We start from the raw sequence: 22234 nt of genomic DNA, 5'->3' as shown, positions 1-22234 counted from the left end.
TTCATAAAAGCTTAATTGTCTTCCATATTGTAAAGATTACAGAAGCTTAATTTATAGAGTGCCACAAGGAAAAAAAAAACATGGCTCTGGTTTCAAAGTACAACAAAAGCAGTTCCATTGCAAACCCAAGCTTAACAATAAAGACCTCTCATTGGTTTTTGGCTCAAAACCCTCTTTTTGTTCCCTCTACTCACTGAAAAGAGGAACAGATTAAGTTGAAACTTTTCAGACAGCCTCTAGTTTTGAAAATACAGTGTTTAATGCGCACATCCTACCATTTCTGCACAAAAGCAGCATGGAATCAATTAAAATATGTTCCACAGACAAACATGACTCATCATTAAATTCTTTGTAACTGCAGACCCCTGCCTTTTTGTGAGAATCTGATACCCATTTAATAGTAAAGTCATTTCATTTGCTTACCTCCTCCAGGAGTTATATCCCGCTCAAATATACACAGTTTGTACCCAAAATGTTCTTCCAGTGTCTTGGGTAATATTTCCAAAGCAAATTTTCCCTCTCCATCATTAGTTGTTATGCAGTCTTTCAGGTAAGACACAAAAGCATCATATTCTTTTCCATCTGGAAAAAGAGTTACCAATTTTTGTCTTGTTAGGCCAGGGCCCAAACCTGGCTCCCAGTGCCATATCATCTCAGAGTGTGAGTGCTAGCTAAAGCTGCACAGAGCCCAATCCAGGCACATGGGCCTGATCCTGGGGCACAAGGTCCAAGCTGGCTTGTGGATAAGCCCCACTACCCTCATCTGACCCATGGGCTCAAAAGATTGAGCGCCACTGTGTTAGACTAAACTTATCTGCAGCTTAACAACTATGATAACTGACCCTTCTTCCTGACTTCTGTAATTACTGCACCCCCCCCAATAAGCTTCTGAGACGGCAGCTTTTTCTCAAACACCTCTCCAGTCATTTTTCAGATAAAATATCATGGACCAGTATCAATCTGACACAGTCCATCCTATTCCATTTGTTTTCTCAAAAGTTTGCAGAAATATCCCTGACCTGTTGAGCTGTTTTGAAACTTATACGTTTTTGATCTATTCAAACCTATTTGTTACAACCTATTCCTAGGATAGGAATTAAACAGAACTGATAGATGTTAATTTATACCCTTAGATTGTATTACTCATTTGAAAATAATGGCTTCATAAAAGATATCATATAGATTCCAGGTTTATTTCATTTCATGGCCTATACTACTGTGTGTAGTTGCATCATGAATATTTACAGAAGAAATAAAGGAGAGCATAACAAAAAAATAAGTTTCAAGGCTGAAGCTGTCAATGGTAATTACTCATAAACACATACTGAAATATAAAGCAGCATATAGCAATAGCTAACTGAAACTCACAAACCACTGTAAAAAGGAGAGCTTTGTGGCCTATCCCTAAGGTCCAAGCAATCTGTCTAGGGTTAAAATCTGCTACCTTCTAGACCCATCCTGGCTCATAATGAAATCTGATCACTGAGGTTTAACTGTGAATCTAACCAAAATCTGAAGTTGCAAACTTAAGTAACAAAAGCAGATAAAATATCTTTCACCGGAGAAGCAGACGTAACTCTCAGTACTTTTTCTTCTTCCTCCCTACCTTACCAACATTTCTTCTTTTATTTAAATTGAAACATCAGTCCATACTTTTTTTTCATTTAACCTCATAATAGCCTCCTCTACATCTATAAGAAGGGATCACAAGGTGAGAAACTCCACATGAGAAAGCCCTATGGGTATAGAGACTGTGGGATGTCTTACCTGGATGCTAATGAAATTATTCAAGGTTAGCCCCATCTATACTACTGGAGATCTACGGATGAATCCACATCTTATGACCAAAAATATTAAAGGCAATAGACAGATCAAATAGTACTGGCAAGTACAGTTGATCTTCATCCATTAGTAAGAGATCCCTAACCAATGTAACTAGAGCTATCTATACACTGTGCTCCAGTCTATATGCAATCTAACAAAGGGAAAGGCATCTAACTATTATTGTGCAAGTTGCCCCATCAAAAACTCAACCACAAAGAAAAGACTGGACCCAGAAGTAGTTGGCCAATTATTGACCTCAAGCGATGGTGTCTTGAGTATGGGCTACACTAAATGCTTCTTGGTAAGATTCTGGCAGCTTAATGTGGCAACTGATAAACTCCATAACAATGGCCTGTCACCTTCCCTGTGACCTCTGTTATCCAAGAAAACACATTGGGTTTAGAGTGCAAAGGAGCCAGGAGGGCAAGGACAGAAGGAATTTGACTGCTTCCTCTTCTCAGAATCACCTCTTCTTTCTTCCTTTCACCAGTCGTGCCCTCACTTTCATTACGGGGAAAAAAATGAAAGTACGTTATAGGACTGTGTGCGCTAAAACAGTACACTCTGATCTTTTCTATTTCCTCCTAGAGTCAGGTACTTCATGGTATTTTCTGTCCTGTTTTTGCAACTTTTTAAAAACATATTTATTTAATTTACCTCTCCTGAATCAAGTCCTGCATTATTTATCCATTCCCAACCATCACTATGGACTGTCTTACTCCTGACTTTCCCCTTCATTTTCATATGAAAAGTTGTCATTTTATATGACCTACCAAACTTGAGAATATACCTTTTTTAATAGTTTTTATATCACTTTGTTCAATGGCAGCACTGGCCAATTCTTACCTCCAACAGTTTCATCTTTTCCAGTTATATCCCTGTAAAGTAAAACTAGGTCAACTCGGAATATCCCACCTAGAACCACCAGGAGCACAGCAACACATGAAGATAATATAGCCACAATCACTCCAGTAGTAAATAAATGTGGGGGGAGGTCAGAAATGTTGCCTGCAAAAACAAAAGCCCAAGACTGCTCAAAACAAGATTATTCTTAATTACAGTCTTAATTACAAGTCTTTTTGTCAATCTGAATCCTTTTGTGGTGATGCCTCAAGCAAATATGCATCAGTTTATACAGAAATGGGTGATGTGCAAGACAAAGCTTTCAAGGCTCATTTCAGAGTCTTTAGCAGCAGCTTTGCACCCTGCTCCCAGAAAAGGGAGTGTATTTCATACTTATCAGTTGTACTTGATACACAAAACCCAAAATACCTGAGCCTTAAATGGGCATAGGAACTTTTACTCTTAGCACTTGAGGATGTAATCATCCAGAACTGTTGATCTGTGTACATTTCTAAATATTCCCTCATCCACTTTTATCAAAAGATCTTTATACAGGCTTGTTGCACACATCCCTCTTGTGTTCTCATGTATTCATGTGCTAAGGGAAGATCTTAAATTAGTCATTCTGTAAACTGCCCATTTCTGAATTGGTAACAGGCTATATTCTACCTTTCCTCCTCCCTTTATCCACCATGATTATCCAACATTTTTATACTGATTTTGTTGTCGTCATTGCATTTGCCTGATAATACTTACTTGATCTTATAGCTTGTTTGACTTCCTCCTCCATTTTCCATTCCCAGTAAAGATATTTAACCCTTATATCTATCTTTCAGGAATCCTTCACAAAGATACTAGATGTTTCAGGTGCCTTACATGCTCTATTTTAGCATAGCTAGTACAGTATCTGTAGCATAACTAGGAGTGGGCAAGTAAGGCACCCATCCCAGGTAGCAGTTTATAGAAGGCACCAGAATGACAGTCCCTGGGGAGCCCATTCCACAGAAGTAGTAGCAGCAGTATCCAGGTGGCAGAAAGCACTCTGGTAAGACACTTTGGCACTCAGCACCCACCACAGTGGCAATGTGTAGGGTGTGCATGGGGGTGTACGTGCATCCCCTGAGAACGCCTGTGCACCCACTGACCAGCCATGCTCACCACTCAGGCAATGGGTAGGGGGGGCAGGTGGGAACACCAGTGCCCCCCCTGCAAGTGCCGGCCGATCACTGCGCTCACTGCAGCCGCTTTTGGGAGTGGCTGCGGCCGCTTCTGGGAGCGGCTGCAGCGAACAGCCGGAACTTGGTCCCAGAAGCCACAGCCACTTCTGGAAGCAGCTGCAGCAAGCACAGCAATCGGCCACAGTGATTGGCCGTCACAGGACCCCCCATCTCTTCCCCCATCTCCCCATGCCTAGAGCTGATACCCCTAGCCTCGCCTTTTCCTCAGTCTGGGCTGGCTGAGGAGGAGTGTGGGGGGAAACCCACCCCTCCTCCTGGCACTGGACCCCCAGCTGGGGTCTCCCCAGTGTTGGGGAAAGGGGGAGCCATGACCCCTGCATGGTTGGCAGACTGACTGAGGAGGGAGTGGGAGGGAAACAGCCCTCTCTCCACCCTGATTCTTGACCCTCAGCCAGGCTGTGTCCAGCACAGGGGATGGGAAGCCTATAATGGGGGCCATTTTCCCCCCACTCCCTCCTCAGCTGGCCCACTGACCGGGGAGGACGTGTGGCCAGGAGATTGCCCTGGCTCCCAGCTCACGTGGGACTGTGGGCTTCCCTGCAGCCAGGAACCAGGCCAATCACCCAGTGACATTTGCTCCCTGGCCAGCAGGCTGGCTGACAAAGGAGTGGGAAGGAAAAATATCAGCCTCCTCCCCCTCACTCCCCCACCCCCATTCCAAACCCCTGCTGCCATCCCAGGAGCCGCTGAATGAGCACAGCCCCTGGTGCCACAGCTTCACTGGAGCCAGCTCAGAGGGTCAGAGCATTGGCTGCCCAGCACCTCCTGGCCAGAGCTGCAGCCCAGGGCCTCGTCCCCATCTGGGACCCAGGTCCCCACCACCCCCACCAGCTGAAGTGGGAGCAGAGGAGAAAAATGCCTACCCCATGACCAGTGGAGTGGGAAAGCTGGCAGTTGGGGCTTTACTCCTGTGCCCCAGCTGGGAGCTGGGTCAATTCCCCAGCCAAGAAGGGGATGAGATGGGGAAATCCACCCTGCTGCTGGGAACAGAAAAGTTCCTGCTGGCAGCTGCGGGTGGGGCCAGCCCTGCTCCACTGCGGCAGAAAACACACCCCATTGCTGCAAAGCATGCTGGGAGGACTGTGATTGAACTTAAACCAGGAACGGGTCTGGGACAGGAGTCCCATAAACTGATTTGACCCAAATCAGTTAAGTTTGATGCTACATTCAACCAGGTTTATCTTAGACCAGTTTCAGCCATTTTGAAACTGGTTTATGTGCACTGAACTTATGTTCTGTTACAGATTTAAAGCAGTTTCTGATCACTTAAACAGGTTTATGTGTAATGTCTGTCCCTAGCCTTATTCTTTCTGAACTTTGTCCTCTATTTTTTTCTTGCTTCAAGATAGGGTAGGACTAGAAGACAAGAAATTATCTTGAACAACTGTAAACCATATTGACTATTAAATGGGACATATCAGTATGGGCCTTTGGGCTAGAATCCGGTTGTCTTCAAACAGAAGGCAGCAGAGAGGATGTAGGGGAACATGGTGGAGAGGGAATTTTGGACACTAGCAGAATTCAGAGGAATGACGTCCCCCCCTGGTAAAACAGAGCCTATTGTTAAAAAAAATGCTAATTAATACAGTGTGTAATAGTCTCTGGACACATCTACACATGCAATTAATGCAAAGTAATAAATTCCAGAGTTTATTGTCCTGGAGCTTATTGCTCTCAGGGACACCATTTGAATGTGCGCCCAAGCCTGCAGTACGTTGAGTTGAGTCGGAGCAGCCCTGACTGACAGAGGGCTCCAGGGGGTCAGCCTGACAGTCCAAGGCTCCTCTCCCCCCGGCTCAACATATTACAGAGGGGCTGGCTGGGGCACAAGAGCGCTGAGCTAGTTGGCAAGCAACCCTGGTACTGAAGCACCCTTGTGTCTACACGTGCCACTGTACAGTAATAAACTCTGTAGTAGGACAGTACTTGTATTTACTTGTAGTACTGCAGCAAAGTTAATTGGTTTACTCCAGCTGAATTGCCCTGCATGTGTAGATGCCAAGACATTTACTGAGAAGATAATTAGTCAACTCTGCAGTACACATCTCATGTAGACGTGCCCTGTAGGTCATTAAATACCAGGAAAAAAAAGATTATCAGATTATGCTGTACCTTTTTTCAGTCTAACAGTTTGTTTTTGCATTTTACCAGGAACAATCAGAATGCAGGTGTAGTTATGATTCATGTCCTCGTCTGTCACCTTTTTAATCCATAGTCGTTTTGACGCATACAATTCGTTTCCTAAATTACTACAACAGAGATACAGAGTTTATGATCTGTTTTTCTTCATTACTATATAAAAAGGTTACAATAGTTTTAAAAGCACTAATACTGAACGCCAACATCACTGTGGGACTCTTAAAGAAGAGGCTGTTTCCAATAATCGGCATAGTATACACCTACCATGAGTTTTGCAAAAAGGTCAAGAATCAGCTAAGAAAGCTTTCAGGTAAGTCTTTTGATATGTTCCTTATCCTTGCAGTTAAGAAATAAAACCAAATATTTAATAAATCACTAGAATCAGAAACCAAGCAAGGTCTATAGGATCATTTGTTTCTTCATATTAAAACAAATTAGGTGTTTTGTACTACAGAAATATTAAATGAAAGAACCAGTGATTATATTAGTAACATAACTATGTGATTTTTGTTCTCCTTCTAGATACTTACCTTAATTTTTTCACTGTAAGCTTATACACTGAGGGCAATATATTCTTTATTAATAAGGTATGGAAGAGAATAAGCATAGTTTAGTTCTCCAAAGCCTGACTTTTTGGGCGCCTATATATGCATAGTGAGGCTGCTCTGGTTCGCTATAATTATAGTGAGTTGGAGCTATAATTACAGTGAGTTGGAGCAGACTAACTTAATCAAGTCTGCTGGAGTGTGGTAATTACCATGGTCCAGCAGACTCCAGCGCCATGTGTATCAGCATCTCCGTGCTGAAAAATAGCATTCAATGAGCTTTAGTTAAAGCACCCCTGCTACCATTTTTCAGTGTGGGGAAACTAATACCCATGACGCTTCATGTGCTTTCATTATGGTGTCTCCCCACCTTCTTCCCCCACAAACATACTCCCAGAGCACATGTATAAATGCCCTTTGCACCTAGCAACAAAAACCCATCCCAACCTCTGGTCATGTGGGATACAGGTTTTACTCTTCATAGATGATTACGGAAGGAATGTCCAGACCAGCCTGATAAGTGTACCATATGCTTAGCATTCATTGTGAAGCTGTGAGTGACATCAAACATTTACATCTGAAGTCCAGTAAAACAGATAAGTAAGTATCACCGATTCCTAAAAGTAAACAGCTTAATCTGACATAGGGCTTCATTAGATCTATAGCAGAGTTGGAAAATAACTGGCATTTCACTCCTCTAATAGGAGCATGAGATTAGCTAACATTTAAGATAATAGAGGTCTTTGCAGTGTCCTAGCTATTGCAAGGCATCTCATGTTCAAATGAACCTGCTCGCTCCCACCTCTGATATACATGGGAAAGCCAGGTGGCAATCCTTCATGACTTTTTCAAACACATAAATGATAATCTGTACAAGTCACCACAGTATGATGAGTGAACAAACCCTTTCCTGTCTTAATGTAACAGCTAGCTCTCTTGGTGTGTTCTGAATGTTTATTTTGATATAAGCTATGCAAACTCTCTCATCCCCAGGTAAAATGCAACTAATTCATGAAATAGCTCCTTATTAGTGCTTTCTAAAGCTTTCCAGAAAAGAAGAAACTATGTTTTCTGATGGAAAATGCTAAATCAAGACATTTCCTACCCCACCCCCAAATTTGGAATGTAATAAAACATTTTTCCTCAAATTTTTATACTCTTTTTTAAAATGTAGAACAAAATGTCTCAGTTTTATCACAAAGAAACAGTTAGCTTGATCTGAAACATATTTTTTCAAGAAATTCATTTCACAGAAAATGTGAAATGTATTTGTCTTGCTTTCAATTTGGAACAAAACTGAATTTCAAAATCTCAAAGGTTTTTGCAGAATGGAAATTCTAGTTGCCATTACAGCTCTATCTACTCCTGTAACATATTACTCTTCCTCTCATGACCACAATTTACCTACAGCAACAATGGATGCAGAAATATTGCACAGGAGCATCTATCAGGGCTGTGCAAAGCTTCAGTCACTGATTCAATTCGGAGGAGATCTGGCCCAATTTGGCGTACCAAATCTCTGAATCTGAAACAAATCAGGAGACCCATTAATCTCTCCAAATCGATTCGGAGACATTCTGAGAGATTTGGCGATTTGGGCATAGACACAGCTTTATATGTTTTTTCTACAGGTACCAGGTTTTTCTCGAGGTACCAGGTGCGACTCGTGGATGCTGAGATGGTGGGGCGGATGGAGCATCCCACAGGAGCGCACAGGACCTGGAGGTGGACCAGAAGTACTTCTGGGTCTGTCTCAGAGTACATGGGGGACCCCGTCCCCCGGCTTGGTGACTAGTGTCTCCTGAGTCTGGGAGGGTACCTGGGGTCCTCCCATGGCCGATCACCAAGCTGGGGTGGTGCAGGGGGGGTTCCCCTTTGCACTCCAGGCGGACCCAGAATTGGACTGGAAGTACTTCTGGTCCACTTCTGGGTCCAGCGCAGAGCACACAGGGGACTCCCCTGTGTTCCCATGGGATGCTCCATCTGCTCCACCATCTCAGTGTTCATGAGCCGCACCTGGTACCTCGAGGTATGTGGAAAAAACATATAAAGCTGTGTCTATGCTCGAATCATTGATTCTCCAAATCAGAATCAAATCTTCAGATTTGGCTGAATCAAATCGACATAGTGATCCGAATCAGCAAACTGAATCATTGTCCCCCGAATTGGGTGGAATCCGAATCGAATACTGCCCACTTTACACACCCCTAGCATCCGCTAAGGCTAGAAACAGCACAATGAGAGATATTTGTAGTTAAGTCTGAAACATAGTTTGTGTATGTATATGTACAGCAGACTTAGCAGATATTCTTAAAAAAAAAGATAAGCTAATTTAAAAGCAATGATTACAGATATTTAATGCAAAAACCTACAGCCAGCTAGTAGGTAGATTTTGAGAGACAGGTACCGAAAACAACTCAGGTGTTTTAATTAATGCTACATACCATAAAGAAAGTAGTGCAATATTTGCGGTAAACATACTTACAAGTATTCATAGTTCCCTTGACATGCGCAGTTAGAGCTGTCAGAACATTGCTCTGCACGCTTATCGTTGATAAGCCAATAGAATATAACGTTGAGGGCTACAGAGTACCCCCTAAAAACTGTGCAGTTGAGTACCTCATCTTTACCTAAGCAAAACATAACAAAAATGAACATCAATACAGAATAAGTATGAATTTTCAGAATGCAATAGGGAGACTAATTTCCTTGGAAGTCACAAGGTAACTTTGAATGAAATTCCTGGCATGTCCAAAGATACAGCCAAGTTTTCAGCAAATTGCAATGTGAACACATGTATTGACCCAGCTGACTTCTTTCCATAAGCAGATGTTTCCTAGATATTTCACAGAGTTTAAGGCCAGAAAAGTCTGTTACAATCACCTGACCTGTTTTACCCATAAACCTCTGTTTCAAGCCCAAAGACTTTAGTTAAATCAAAGCATTTCAATCCACAGGAAATTAAACTGTGCACCACAGACAAAGAGGTGGAGACACTCAGGTGCCATCAATGCCCTAAGCCCTGCAATGCCAAAGAAAAATTAGGTGGCACATGCCTGGGTGATCCCAGCAAGTAAATTAGTTCCCAGGATGCAATGCAAAGCTAAAACTCCCAGTATCTCTGTCAACCTGACTGAGGCAAAATTCCTTTCTGATGTCAGATCTGGCAATTAGTATGATCCTGACCATGTGAGCAAGATGCACAAGCCAAATATCTAAGATGATTTTGTGTCTCACCTCAGAGTGCAGACACCTGACTTCACCCATTCACTATCTTAGCTTCAGCTGCATAAGGGAAAAAAAACATTCTTCCTGATCCCTATACACAGTAGACTGAAACCCATAAGCAGGAGGTTTGATTATTTGAACGATTTTACCAAGTAATTTGCGACAAGAAATCTGGTCTGAGGTTATATGCTATTTTAAGATGTTATTTCAAGACCATACCAGTGTCAATACCAGTCCACAAATTCAAGGTACTCTGTCCTTCATATGCCACAAAAGCTGAACAATAGCTTAAGTAAATACATTTATGAACACCTGCTTCATAAGATGGATGTTTAGTCAGTAAGGTTTGCACTTTCACAGTTTAAGTAAACAACTACAGAAAGTTGATTTAAGTGGAGCATCATCATCTCATCACGAGATTCAACTGGAATTGTTTTAACAATTCTCATAAAAAGGCTCTGTATCAAAATGTATAAGTCTAGACAACCCACCATTTGTTAAGAGGGAAGCTGCTCTCTATTATTACTCACTTGACAATCTATCCCTTTTTCACTAGCCGTTCAACAAGCTACAAGGCCTACCAAGAGTCAAGGAGGTAGGTGCTGAGGTTTCCAGAAAACTGCACCTCAAAGTGATCAAACCAAAAGTCCTCACACATGCCGGCAGCAGCAGACTCCTGTCATCCGGCACGCAGATCCGGGGGCTCACACCCCCAGGAGGGCTGTGGGATTGTGCCAGACTCCTCCTAGGGGTGCGAGCCCCTGGATCTGTGTACTGGATCACAGGAGGCTGCCGCTGCTCCCTGGGACTGGCGGCAGCAGCAATTTTCCCCAGCACTGGGCAGGCTGCACCCAGCACTGATCCCAGGTGGCAGGAAAAGCCTTCTGTCATCCAGCACAGATCTGGGGGCTCGCACCCCCAGGAGGAGTCTGACACAGCTCAGCAGCCCTACCACAAGTGCAAGCCCCCAGATCTGCACCCTGACGAGAACAGGCTCAGGCTGCTTGTTCCACCTGGGACTGGCACTGGGCACCGGCTGCGCCGGGCACCGGAGAAGATTGCTCCTGCCACAGCCTCAGCCTCCTCTCATCCGGCATAGATCCGGGGGCTCGCACCCCCTGGAAGGAGTCCAGCACAGCCTGGCAGATCTCCCGGGAGTGAGGGCCCCTGGATCTGCACCCCGGTGAGAGGAAGCTCAGCCTGCTTGTACCACCTGGGACTGGCACCTCCCACTCACCTCCCTGCTTGGCTACAGCCCCCCGCTTGGCCCGCAGCTGGCTCCACCCCCCCGCCCACGTGCCCCCTGCCCAGCTGCATCCCCCCAACACACTCCCTTCCCGGCTGCAGCCCCCCCATGCAGCCCCCACCCGGCTGCAGCCCCCCTGCAGCTTACTAGCATCAGCTGCTGCGCTCTTGGCCCCCTTCACGGTGGAGGGCAGCACGGCTCGGCCCCAGCCACCAGGTATCCGCTGCCTCTGCCACAGCAAGCTGCTGTGGCCCAGCAAGGCTTGTCACAGGGCCATGTACTTTCGGGCAGATCCGGGCTGTCACCCAAGGCTGCACGCCACTCGCGGGGACCACTGGCTACACTGGCCCAGGTCCTGCATGCACAGAAGTGGCATGCAGGACTCATACACGCAGGACCCAAGCCAGTGTAGCTAGAGGTTCCTGCAAGTGATGCACAGCCCCAGGTGACAACCCGGCACCCAGGGCTATGCAACGCTCGTGGGGTCACCGGCCACACCAGCCTGGGTCCTGCGTACACAGAAGCAGCGCGCAGAGCTCATGCACGCAAGACCCAGGCCAGTGTGGCTGGCAGTCTCCGCGAGTGGCATGCAGCCGCAGGTGACAGCCTGGAGCTACCCAAAAGCACACAGCCCTGTGCCACATTGAGCCGGCCGGCATCAGCGCACTGTGGCAGAGGCAGCAGATAATTGGGGGCTGGGGCCAAGCCACGCTGCCTCCTGCCATGCAGGGGGCCAAGGGCATGGCTGCTAATGCTGGTAAGCTGTGAGGTGGCTGGAGCTGAGCGGGGGTTATGCAGGGGGGGCTGGAGCCGGGCAGGGAGTGTGCAGGGGGGCATTGGTCCCAGGTGGAACAAGCAGCCTGAGCTTCCTCACACTGAGGCACAGATCCAGGGGCTTGCACTCCTGCGAGGGCTGCTGGGCTGTGCCAGACTCTTCCCAGGGGTGCGAGCCCCCGGAGCTGTGTCGGATGACAGGAGTCTCAGGCTGCTGCCTGCAACCGTCGCTGGGCGCAGCCCATGCCCAGTGCCGGGGAAAATTGCTGCTGCCGCCGGTCCCAGGTGGTAGTGGCAGCCTCCTGTCATTCAGCATGCAGATTCAGGGGCTCGCACCCCCAGGAGGAGTCCAATACAGCCCCCCAGCCCTCCTGGGGATGCAAGTCTCCGAATCTGCATGCTGGATGACAGGAGGCTGCCGCTGCTATCTAGGACCGGTGCTAAAGCCAAGTAAGCTCGGCTTCAAAACTCAAAACATTTCAAAACTTTTGAAATGTTTTGAGTGACCTTGTTTTGTTTCAAAGCTGTTTTGAAGCCTTTTGTTTCATTTCAATTTCACTGTTTCAAACTCGAAACACGTCAAAACAGCTTTGAAACAAAACACCCAGTGAAATTTCACACAGCCCTATTAAATACATAGTCTGGCCAAAAGCCCTAATCAGAGCAAGGAGAACATCATTTAAATAATTCTGAGTGTGACTCAATTCAAGCTGTCTCCCATAAAGAAATAAGAATAAACTTGTATTAACTCCTTGGCTATTGTAAAGATTCCTGAAATAGTTAGATACCTGTTTTCGTTTCTATATAAGCTTCAGTAGGTTCAGTTATCTTCGGAATTACAAATTCAGGGGTATCTAAAATAAATAAGTGCAATATTTTAAACACTAGCTAATATTTCAGTACTAGAAGATGAAACATTGCAACATTTCTAAAACTTATAGTCCCAAACCCCATTTAGTGCCTCAGGTGACTATGAATTATATACCCCTTGCCTCCAATTTCAGCATTTCCCTCAGGACACTGACTCAATTCCACCTCAGAGTCACCTGGGTCTCCCACGCTCTCAATGAGCAATTTACTATATTTCCATTAAGTCTGATTCAATTTAATCAAAAGAAGAATCTACTTTTTGCCCAGGAGCCTAGTGGTTAAGGCACTTGTCCACAAAGTGGAAGACCTGAGCTCTAGGTCCACACCACCTTAAGCAGGTTTGAATCCATATCTACCATTCAGGACAAGAAATGCCTAAACACTGGGCACATCTAGACATGTGATTAACACACAGCAATTAACTCTGGTGCATACTGTACTGGAGTTTATTGGTCCCAGGTGCTGCATTTGAATGTGCTCCTGGGACCACAGCACGTTGAGCCGGGTCAGAGCAGCCCCGGCTAGCAGGGGCCCTGAGGGGGTCAGCCTGCCTGCCCAGGGCTACTCCAACCCTGCTCAGCATGCAACAGAGGCATGGGCACAAGGGTGGTCCAGTGCAGGACTAGCTGGCAGGCAGGCCCAAAACTAAGGCACCCTGGTGCTCCAACCAGTTGGGTCAGCATCTGTATGTGCGGTGCTGCAGAGTAAAAAAATTGTTTTTACAAGTACCATCCTACGGCGGAGTTTATTAGTTTACTGCAGCCTAATAGGGCTACACGTGTACACGCTGAGATGTTTACTGTGGACCTAATTAGTTAGCTCTCCGGTAAACAGCTTATATAGATATGCCCGCTGGGTCATAGGCTAAAATCATGATGTTCCCTTCCCAACTCTCTCCCCATTGAAGTGGACCACTGAGCAGCCCTGTGTAAATTATTCACTGGGTTAGAAGTACAGCAAGCATAAGGGCATGACTTTATGGCTCAATAAGATAGGCACTGTGCCCCTGGAGGGAGCCTAGGATTTTAGTTCCTCTTCCCAGTGCCATTTGGTCTTTTTATTCAATGTCCAATGTACTGCAGAAGGCATCAACAGTTTGGGAAGTAAAGAGATCCAAGGAGGAGGGCCATGCACCCACTCTCACCCCTAGCTAAGTGCTTTAAACACTAGATGACTGACGCCACAGACAGATGTGCATTTGTAACACATTGCAGTGTTACAAATACAAAAACACTACAATTCTATACATACTTTCATACTAAATCACTACAAAGTGGTGCTCTCCAGGCACGGGCAAAAGGGAGTTGCTTCTCTCTCCTCCCACTCCCTGCAGCCCTTTGGAGGGCAGCCTGTCAGTGAGCTCAAGCACTGACAACCTAACCTCTTCTCCACCATGGAAAGGGACCACCAGGCAGGATGTCAGTGATTAGCATACAGCTAATCGCTAACAGTGCTTGGTGGATATCAGTGCTGCGGCAGCAAACAGGAATGCAGTTCCTGGTCCCCACATGGCTGCAGCTCTGTCCCCAGTAGGCAATCGCTGAACCAGCCACTCTTCCTCCCTCCCCACTCCTTTAGCACTACATGTCCTAAAGGAAGTACTAAATGATGGTGCAGTAACAACAGCGCAATAGGGGCACATGTAGACATGTTCTATGGTAGTGCTATAAAATGTAGCAGAAGAGCTATCTTCCTGTTTCATCCGGGAATATTTCCATAGTATTCTTCCCATTTTTGTAGTGCTTCCACCTTTTTTGTAGTGCTACAGGTAGGATGTATATCTTTATACCCCTTTTTGTAGCACTACAAAGGTGTATATAGTGCTACAAATATAGTATCTGCCCATAGTCAGAGCCAGGATCCCTAAACTGTTTTGCACATCTTGTGGTACGATCATGGAATAATCCTAATCTGAATTGGTCACATTACATGCACAAGCTAAAGTTATCTATAGATAAGGGATACAGACCCAAATCCTCTCCTTTTTAGTAACCGTCAGTAAATGAACGTGAAACAGAAGCATCCCCTTTAATCAGGGATGGGGAGGAGGGATAACAAATTTAATTTTATGGGCACCGGAATTTTCAAAAATAGTCTTACCTTTTTTTACTTTCAGATTTGTTGTACTTGTTGTGTAGAATACCTTTCCCTCATGAGTAATCAAAATTCTACAGGTGTAAATTCCAGAGTCACTAAGTCTTAAGGTATTAAAATTCAATTCTCCCTCTGTTGTAAGTGTATGGAAGCTACAGTTCTGCATCAATAAAGAACATTATAATATTTTTTCATGCCAAGCACACACTAAAATCTTCAAGAAAGATCAACGTTATCTTAAAAACAAAAGTTTTGGGGAGGAGGAGGAGGAGGAAGCTCCTAGGTGGCTGACAAAAACAAAAGTAGGGGTGCACCGATAGACATTTTGGGGGCCGATACTGATAACCAATTTTTAAGGAGGCATACTGGCCAATACCAATATTGGATTTCCGATATAGCTGAGTTCAGTTCAGTTGTGGTGAAAGGGGAGGGGGAGGGAAGGAACGTGGAGGGGGGGGCGCAAATCAATGCCCCCCACAGTGAGGGTGGGGGAGTGGGGCTGGGGTAGGCACTGCCCAGCCAGGGTGGGGCAGGCATGAGATGGAGCCGCAGCTTGTCTAGGGGGCACAGGGAGGGCGGCTCCCACTGCTGTGCATGGCTCATCCAGTGGCTCCTGCCGCTGCTCCCACCAGTTGTCTGGGAAGGCATGGGGGGTGGGGCATACGCCCCCCAGATCTGCATGGGGTGGGGCAGGGCAGGCTGCAGCTGTGGGCTGGGGAGAAGCAGTGGGAGCAGCAGGGGGACAGGCCACCGGATGAGCAGCACACAGCGATGAGAGCCTCACCCCTCCATGCCCCGTAGCTTATTCTGCCCCACCCCACCTGGGCAGCTCCTACCCTAGTCCAAGCCCTGCTCCCTCCCTCACTGCGGGGGGCGTCGATCTGCCCCTCCCCCGGCCCACATGAGCATTCATAGGCTAAATTATCAGCCACTTCAGGCCAATTACCGATATAGTCAATTTTCTTTACATAAGTGCCAATCCAATATCGGACCAATGTATCAGTGCACCTCTAAGCAAAAATCCAATTTTCAAACATGGGCGTCTATAGAGTACATCTGGACATTTAAATAGTGCACACTATGCAAGAACTGAGAATAGCAGGGGACCAAAGAACATAAAAAGTGTCCTAGTGGGTCAGATCAATGATCCATCTAGCCCAGTATCTGGTCCCCAGCAGTGGCAAGAGTGAATGATTTTGAGTAGGGCACATGGTAGATCAGGATGGGATAGGCAGCAAAGCAGCAGACAGGATAGGGAGCAGAAAGCAGAGCAAGAGACTGGACAGTGAAAGTGGATCAGAGTGGCTATCAAGGAGGATGTGAGGCTAATTAGTGGCACACCTACTAAAAACACCAGTCTCCATTGCTTTAGAGGAAGAGTAAATATCTATATATATATACCCTACTTTATATCTATACTCTGTTCATTACTCTCCCTGACATCCACCATCATTGATTTACAGATACCAGATACATCTTTGACTGTTCTACTTAATAGCTAGACCTACTTTAGCTGCATAGATTAAGTGCCCAATTGAGCACTGGGTTGTAGGAGTCAGGCACCAGATTTGGGATCACACATTAGAAAAATGTGACCAGTTTAGGAAAAATAAAAGCAAAGAAAAGAAAAACAACTGCCTAAAGTCAGGCAGCAAAATAGGTGACTTGATTCTCCAAAGCCCTAACTACAGGTTTAGCCAATCCATAACTAAGGGTGTTTTTTTTCCCCCATGGTGTCCACTTGTGTATTTCATCTTCTCCTCTGCTTGAATTTGTGCAAAGGTACATGATTTGGGTACTCTTGGAAGTACAGCAAGTTAAAAAAAAAGTAAAAGACCAGGGCCAGAGACGGTGAATATTTTCAAAATTTCAAAGCCACTTTCAGCTTTTACAGTAGAAAACATGCCCTTTACTTTTTTTTCGTAATAGTTGAAGCCATTATTAAAATGGTTTTAATGCTGTAAAAAATATATCTACATGGTAGAACACTTGCCATATTAGACTAGTATATTACAAATGAATGCTATATAGAAGATAGATAAGGCAAAGAGCAATAACTTCTTTCAATTTACAAACTGTCACAGTGTGGGGTCCCCAGGGATGGCCATGATGCCCCTAGGGCTCCATGACCATGCCAATCCTGCCCAACCGACAACCTTTTTTTCGCCTGCCACATTTTGCTGGTAATTTATAATAAATAGGGAGGCTGCCTTCGTGTTTGTGTTTGGACACGATCCGGATGGACCCCACTGAACCCTGTGGGTTCTTAGACCCCTTTTGGGTCCTGCTCATAATGGATGCCTCACGGGACACCCTCAGCCTTATCGGCTAAATGCGTGGCTGGTCTCCCCGCAGCCCTGTCCCAGAGCCCACATTGGCGCTGGGCTCCCTGTCGCCCTTTTGACTCGGCACCCCCTGGCGCTGCACCCACTGGCGCTGGAATCTCCACACCATAGTGTGGCCCCAATGAGGCCTCCTCCTCCCCAAAAGCCTCAGTCCGGTCCACCAGTTTATAAACAGCAAACAAAATATGAGCCCCTGGGCTATAACATAATACAAGCAGTTCAGGGTGCGCTCTGTACCTTTAAAAGAGTCAAACTTCCTCCCAGCACTAAGTGCCTTGTAGGCCAGGCTACCTAGTGAGCTCCTGGAGCCCCATTAGCCCTATAGGCAGCCACAGCATCTCTGGGAAATTCTTCTCTGCAGGCTCCTACTCCTGGCTGCTGCCAGAGAACTAACTGCTGCTGGCCTCAGCTCTGGGGTTTATATTTGCCCAGGGCCCTGCCTTCTTCCAGTCAGCTGATTGGGTGCAGGTGCAGGCTAATTCCCTTGTTAGCCTGCTGCCATAGTAACCTAGGTGTAGGTTTTCTGCCTGGCTCCTAGGGCCCTTTCCCTAGGCAGTTTCTGCTCTTAAAGGAGCAAGCATTTTAGTGCCCTGTGACACAAGCACAAAGAGGTATTTCCATTAAAGTTGAAGGTAGCACATATAAAACTGCTGAAAGGAAATACTGTTCCCATACAGTGAACACTCTACTTGCAGAAATCAATGCCAGGACATATGTTTGAATTCAGCTGCAAATGAAATAAAACGAAACAATGGGTTACTTAGATAAATAATAAGAATATTTCTGTAATAAAAATGCACACACCAAATTTAGGAGGAGATAAATCCTCATGCTTCAGAGCACATAGCAACCTCCAACCAGTTCTGGTTAGAAGGAAATTGGAACACATTAACTGATAACTACTCCAGGGTTTCTTCCACCTTCCTTTGGTATTAGCCCTGGTTAAAGACTGGATGAGTGGCCCAAGTGTTCTAGCATCCTACCTGGTATGGAAATTCACGTGCTCCTAAATGAGCGTGGGACATTCCTGACCCAAATAGATGGGAAATGGGGAAAGTTGGGTTAACCCAATAGGAAGAGAAAATGAAAGGAACCATGTCCAAAGTCTGTCCAAGTCCAATCACACAATACAATAAACTAATTACAACTGTACTATAAGTGTTTTGGTGGAATTTATAGTATAGAGGAGACCTGTGGTTCACTTATGAGTACTCATTTTATACCTCTAATATGATAAATGTTCTGAAAGACCAAAACTTCCAGTTGCCAGTTACTGAATAAGCATATTACCACCATCAGACGAGTCCTTTTGCACCCATTTTAGTGTCAAGATCTCTTGGCCATGTCCAGAAGAGCACTGATATGCAATATGTGGTGCTGCAGACCCATCTGTGGTGCCACACCGTGCACATGCAGGCATTCCCCACGTTGCTACCTTGCAGCACAGGGGTGTTATTTTGACCCTGGGAAATAGAGGGGCGAAAAAAATCTATGCCAAAAAAAGTGCCACAGTGCACATGGCAACAGCACGTGCCACCCAAAACCAGAGACTGGCGAGCTGGAGTCACATTCCATCTGCCAGCCCTCCTGCCATGGCTGCAGCTCCCCAAAGACCCCAGAACCCCAGGTGAGGCTGCTGGGGACAGCACAGTTGCTAGCCACAGCCTCCCCTACCCCACGCAGGGTAACTTGCTGCACCAGGGAGCACATGGCACGGGCATTCCCTGGGGACAAGTAGCAGAGGCACAAGGTGTACTGCTGCTATTTGTCCCTGGGGAAACAAATGTCCACAGCTAGGCAATCACCTCAAACTCTTTCCTATTCCCACACCATCACAAGCAACTCCAGTTGCTGGCTCATCTCATCTACCAAATCTGTGTAGGCAGATGGGTGGATTTTCTTGCGTGTCTGAGGGCACATTTACAGTGTCAGACAGCACTAAGTGACCACTGTGAAAACACACTCTCTGCAGTTGATTAAAGGCAGTCCTGCTCCACATAGACCTCTGCATGAAACCACTTTTTAGTGCATGCCCAGGACACACACAGCAACGCTTTCAATTTTACAGATACTCATGGGAGAAGCAGCAACATGTAGATTTTTTATCATGTAGCAGATACCCATTAGGAGCTGGGGTGGGAAAAGGGTTGTTTTCATTTACACCTTGGCACCACTCAACAAAATATAAACCCCTTCTTTGCTACAAAGTATTTAATTGACCTAATCTACTAAACGTTTGGCTTCTGTTGAACACCTAAAGTCTCAATTCTGTTACTACTAATATAAGCAACATTTTTTTCAACAATAATTACCTTGTACCACGTTACATTGCCACCTGTATTACGGGTCACTGTATTGCATTTCAATGAGTAACCACTTCCAGCACTTCGAGTCTCCATGTGTAAATGATTTTGGTTAAAACAACTGTTTTTGTTCCTTTTGAGCACATTCAAGGTCCACTCTGTGACACTGTGGTTTCCATTACTATGGAGTAAAAAATATGATTTAGACATTTAAGATGTGTATGGTAGTAATTATACAATTATTTGTTTTTAAAGTTTGGTCAAATAACCCTTAGGAAAAAATGTATATTTCTCCCTATTCAATTCCCCTTTCATTACTTCCCTATACAAAATAGGAATTATTTTCTTTAAGTCTCCAGGCTAAGTGACAGTTCACCCTATCTAAATCATTCAGTTACATAATTATTGATAACAGCTTAACAGTTTGTGGTGACACATGTACCTACCAATTAGTATAATACTGTTCAAGAGATTTAAAATCAGACCAGCGAGTGACTGTATTGATTTGTCCATCTAATTTGTTGAGGTTTAATATAATGACACCAAAGCTGACTGAATACATCACAAAACAATTTTTACGTTATTTCCATGAATTAGCTTTGCAGGTACAGTCTCATATCACTCATTCTTTGCTATTATGCAGATAATTCAGTCATTATTCAGTCACACACTTCTGTAAAGAAAGTCACCTTGTTTCCTCAGAGACACAGATAATAAGTTGGTACAGTATCAGGCAAAGGGAGTATCAGCCAAAGCATTAGAGAAAAGGCATTTCACTGAAAGCCACAGAGCATGTTTTCAGAAAACCATGGTCTAAAATAAAGTTCTCTTTAGACACCTAAACAAGTGGCCTATTTTTCTCAAAGTGCTGAGTATTCAGCCACTCCCAGTGACCACAGATGTCTTTGTCAAATAACGTTTGTCCTTCCTGTTGCTCATAGAATGAAAAGGAATTGTTTGAATAGGAAATCCCCACCTAAAACAAATCATGGAATCACTGCCTGGAAGATGCTGAAAGGGCAAAGAGGTAAAAAAACAGAACAACAGCTGACATCTCTGTTTTAAGGTGCCATTCCACTTACCAAGCAGCACTGGATGAAATGAATATACCATATTTACTTTCATATAAAACAAAGTTTTCCCCCCAATCAGCCTGATGGGAAAAGCCCTTTGCATACAAGGAAATACATTCATTGAATACACTGTCTACCATTAAAATACTGCCAAAAGCAGAGTGTGCTCCATTATGGAAATCAACTATGCAGTTGATTAAATGCAGCCAATACTGAGCATGACTATAAAACACCTGTCCCATACTGGGCAAACATACTGATGGAAACCTACCACAAAGGTTAGGGCAGCCTCTCTGAATAAGATACATGGTAGTGCCCACTGGGCACAGTACCCCTCAGTGCCAACTGTAATGTTTAAAATCATTGGGAGCCACTACACTGAATAGATGTAAACTTCCTCTTCACTCCCACAGCTGTGCTGTGCCTTTCTTTCCCATTTCCAATTATTCCTGTTTCTTCATCAGCCTTAAATGTCTGGTAAACATCACCAAATAGGGCCCCAAATAATTCACCCAGAATCCCTCTGTCACTCCCTCCCTCAGTCTGTTACATACAATTAGTGTGGCCTCCCCCTCCATGAGATGGAGCCAGACCAAGTTGCCCTGCACCTCATCTGCATATACATTTTTGGAGGATCCCAGGACTCATGACAAGAACACCCAGTTTCAGTCACAAGTGAGAGGCTAGTTAGCACATGGATCCTTTTGGAGGTTATCTGGAATATACACACATCCTGAGCAGTGCTGAGCTGTGGGGTCACTATGGCCTGAGATGCCATTGTGTCTAATGGGGCCCAGACCAATGAACTATATGGTAAATCACCATCCTTTTGGCTTTGGACTAATATCATGCACAGTTTATAATATGAACATATGGTTCTTGAATAATTCAAATGGATTTGGACCTGATCTGGCTAATTTGACCTGGGACATGACAAAAATCCCTTAAAAAACAAACAAAAATAAAGTTTGTACTATATACAAGTAGATACAGAAGTGCTGCTTAAATATGTACAGAGGTGCTGCTTAAAAGTGTGTTTAAGTAGTACCTGTGCTAAAACTTGCAGCAGTTTCTGAAAAAGGTAAAATGCATCAATTCTGGATGAATAAAGTCTATGTATATGCTAATTTCAAGGCCAGTGTTTTCAAATTTGCCCCTCGCTTCCATGTGCTCAGGGAAAGCAGGAAGGGGGAAGGGAGGAGGCTGCAGGGGAGAACAAGTTGAAATGGGGGGAGCAGAAAGCAAAAAGGCTACTTGACCCCCCCCCTCCAGATTTATTTTTCCTGCTGTAGCAGTGGGAGGGGGACACATTCAATGCAAATTCAAGGCAAAATCAGAATCCTGATTCTATACCTGGAAAATTATAAAAATTTCTAAATTTTCCATATATAGAATTTAAATATTAGGAAGCCATCTTATGTTCAAGCTCATCTTATATGCAAGAAAATACAGTATATATGTGTATGGAAGCCATCCACCTTTACATCTGAGCCCCTCCAAATTAAACCTGAAAGTATAGTAAAGTAGGAAAGTATTATCTACATTTTAGGAGATCGAAAGATTGACTGATTTGTCCAAAATCACACAGGTAACCTGCAGCAAGGTATGGGATTCCCATTCCTTGAGTCCTTGCCAAGTTCCTTAATCACACGGTCATACTTCCTTCTTCTCCTCAAGCATGCATTCCTCAGCATTACAAGGGGAATCACTAT

At 44.8% G+C, this 22234-nt stretch overlaps 1 protein-coding gene across 1 annotated transcript in view; it reads right to left on the bottom strand.

The window, feature by feature from the left end:
• IL18R1 (interleukin 18 receptor 1) overlaps window positions 1-22234 on the bottom strand; it is a 38565-nt gene that overhangs the window by 3555 nt on the left and 12776 nt on the right. The window contains exons 4-10 of the mRNA XM_019485036.1: window positions 19459-19630; window positions 14808-14961; window positions 12626-12691; window positions 9075-9219; window positions 6018-6154; window positions 2671-2832; window positions 424-582 (exon numbers count right to left, since the gene is read on the bottom strand). Of these exons, the coding sequence (XP_019340581.1) occupies window positions 424-582; window positions 2671-2832; window positions 6018-6154; window positions 9075-9219; window positions 12626-12691; window positions 14808-14961; window positions 19459-19630 (995 nt within the window). The remainder of the gene's footprint in view (window positions 1-423; window positions 583-2670; window positions 2833-6017; window positions 6155-9074; window positions 9220-12625; window positions 12692-14807; window positions 14962-19458; window positions 19631-22234) is intronic.

Source organism: Alligator mississippiensis, chromosome 1 (assembly GCF_030867095.1).
Source record: "Alligator mississippiensis isolate rAllMis1 chromosome 1, rAllMis1, whole genome shotgun sequence".
Classification (NCBI taxonomy): domain Eukaryota; kingdom Metazoa; phylum Chordata; order Crocodylia; family Alligatoridae; genus Alligator; species Alligator mississippiensis.
This window is presented reverse-complemented; position numbering and strand designations above follow the sequence as displayed.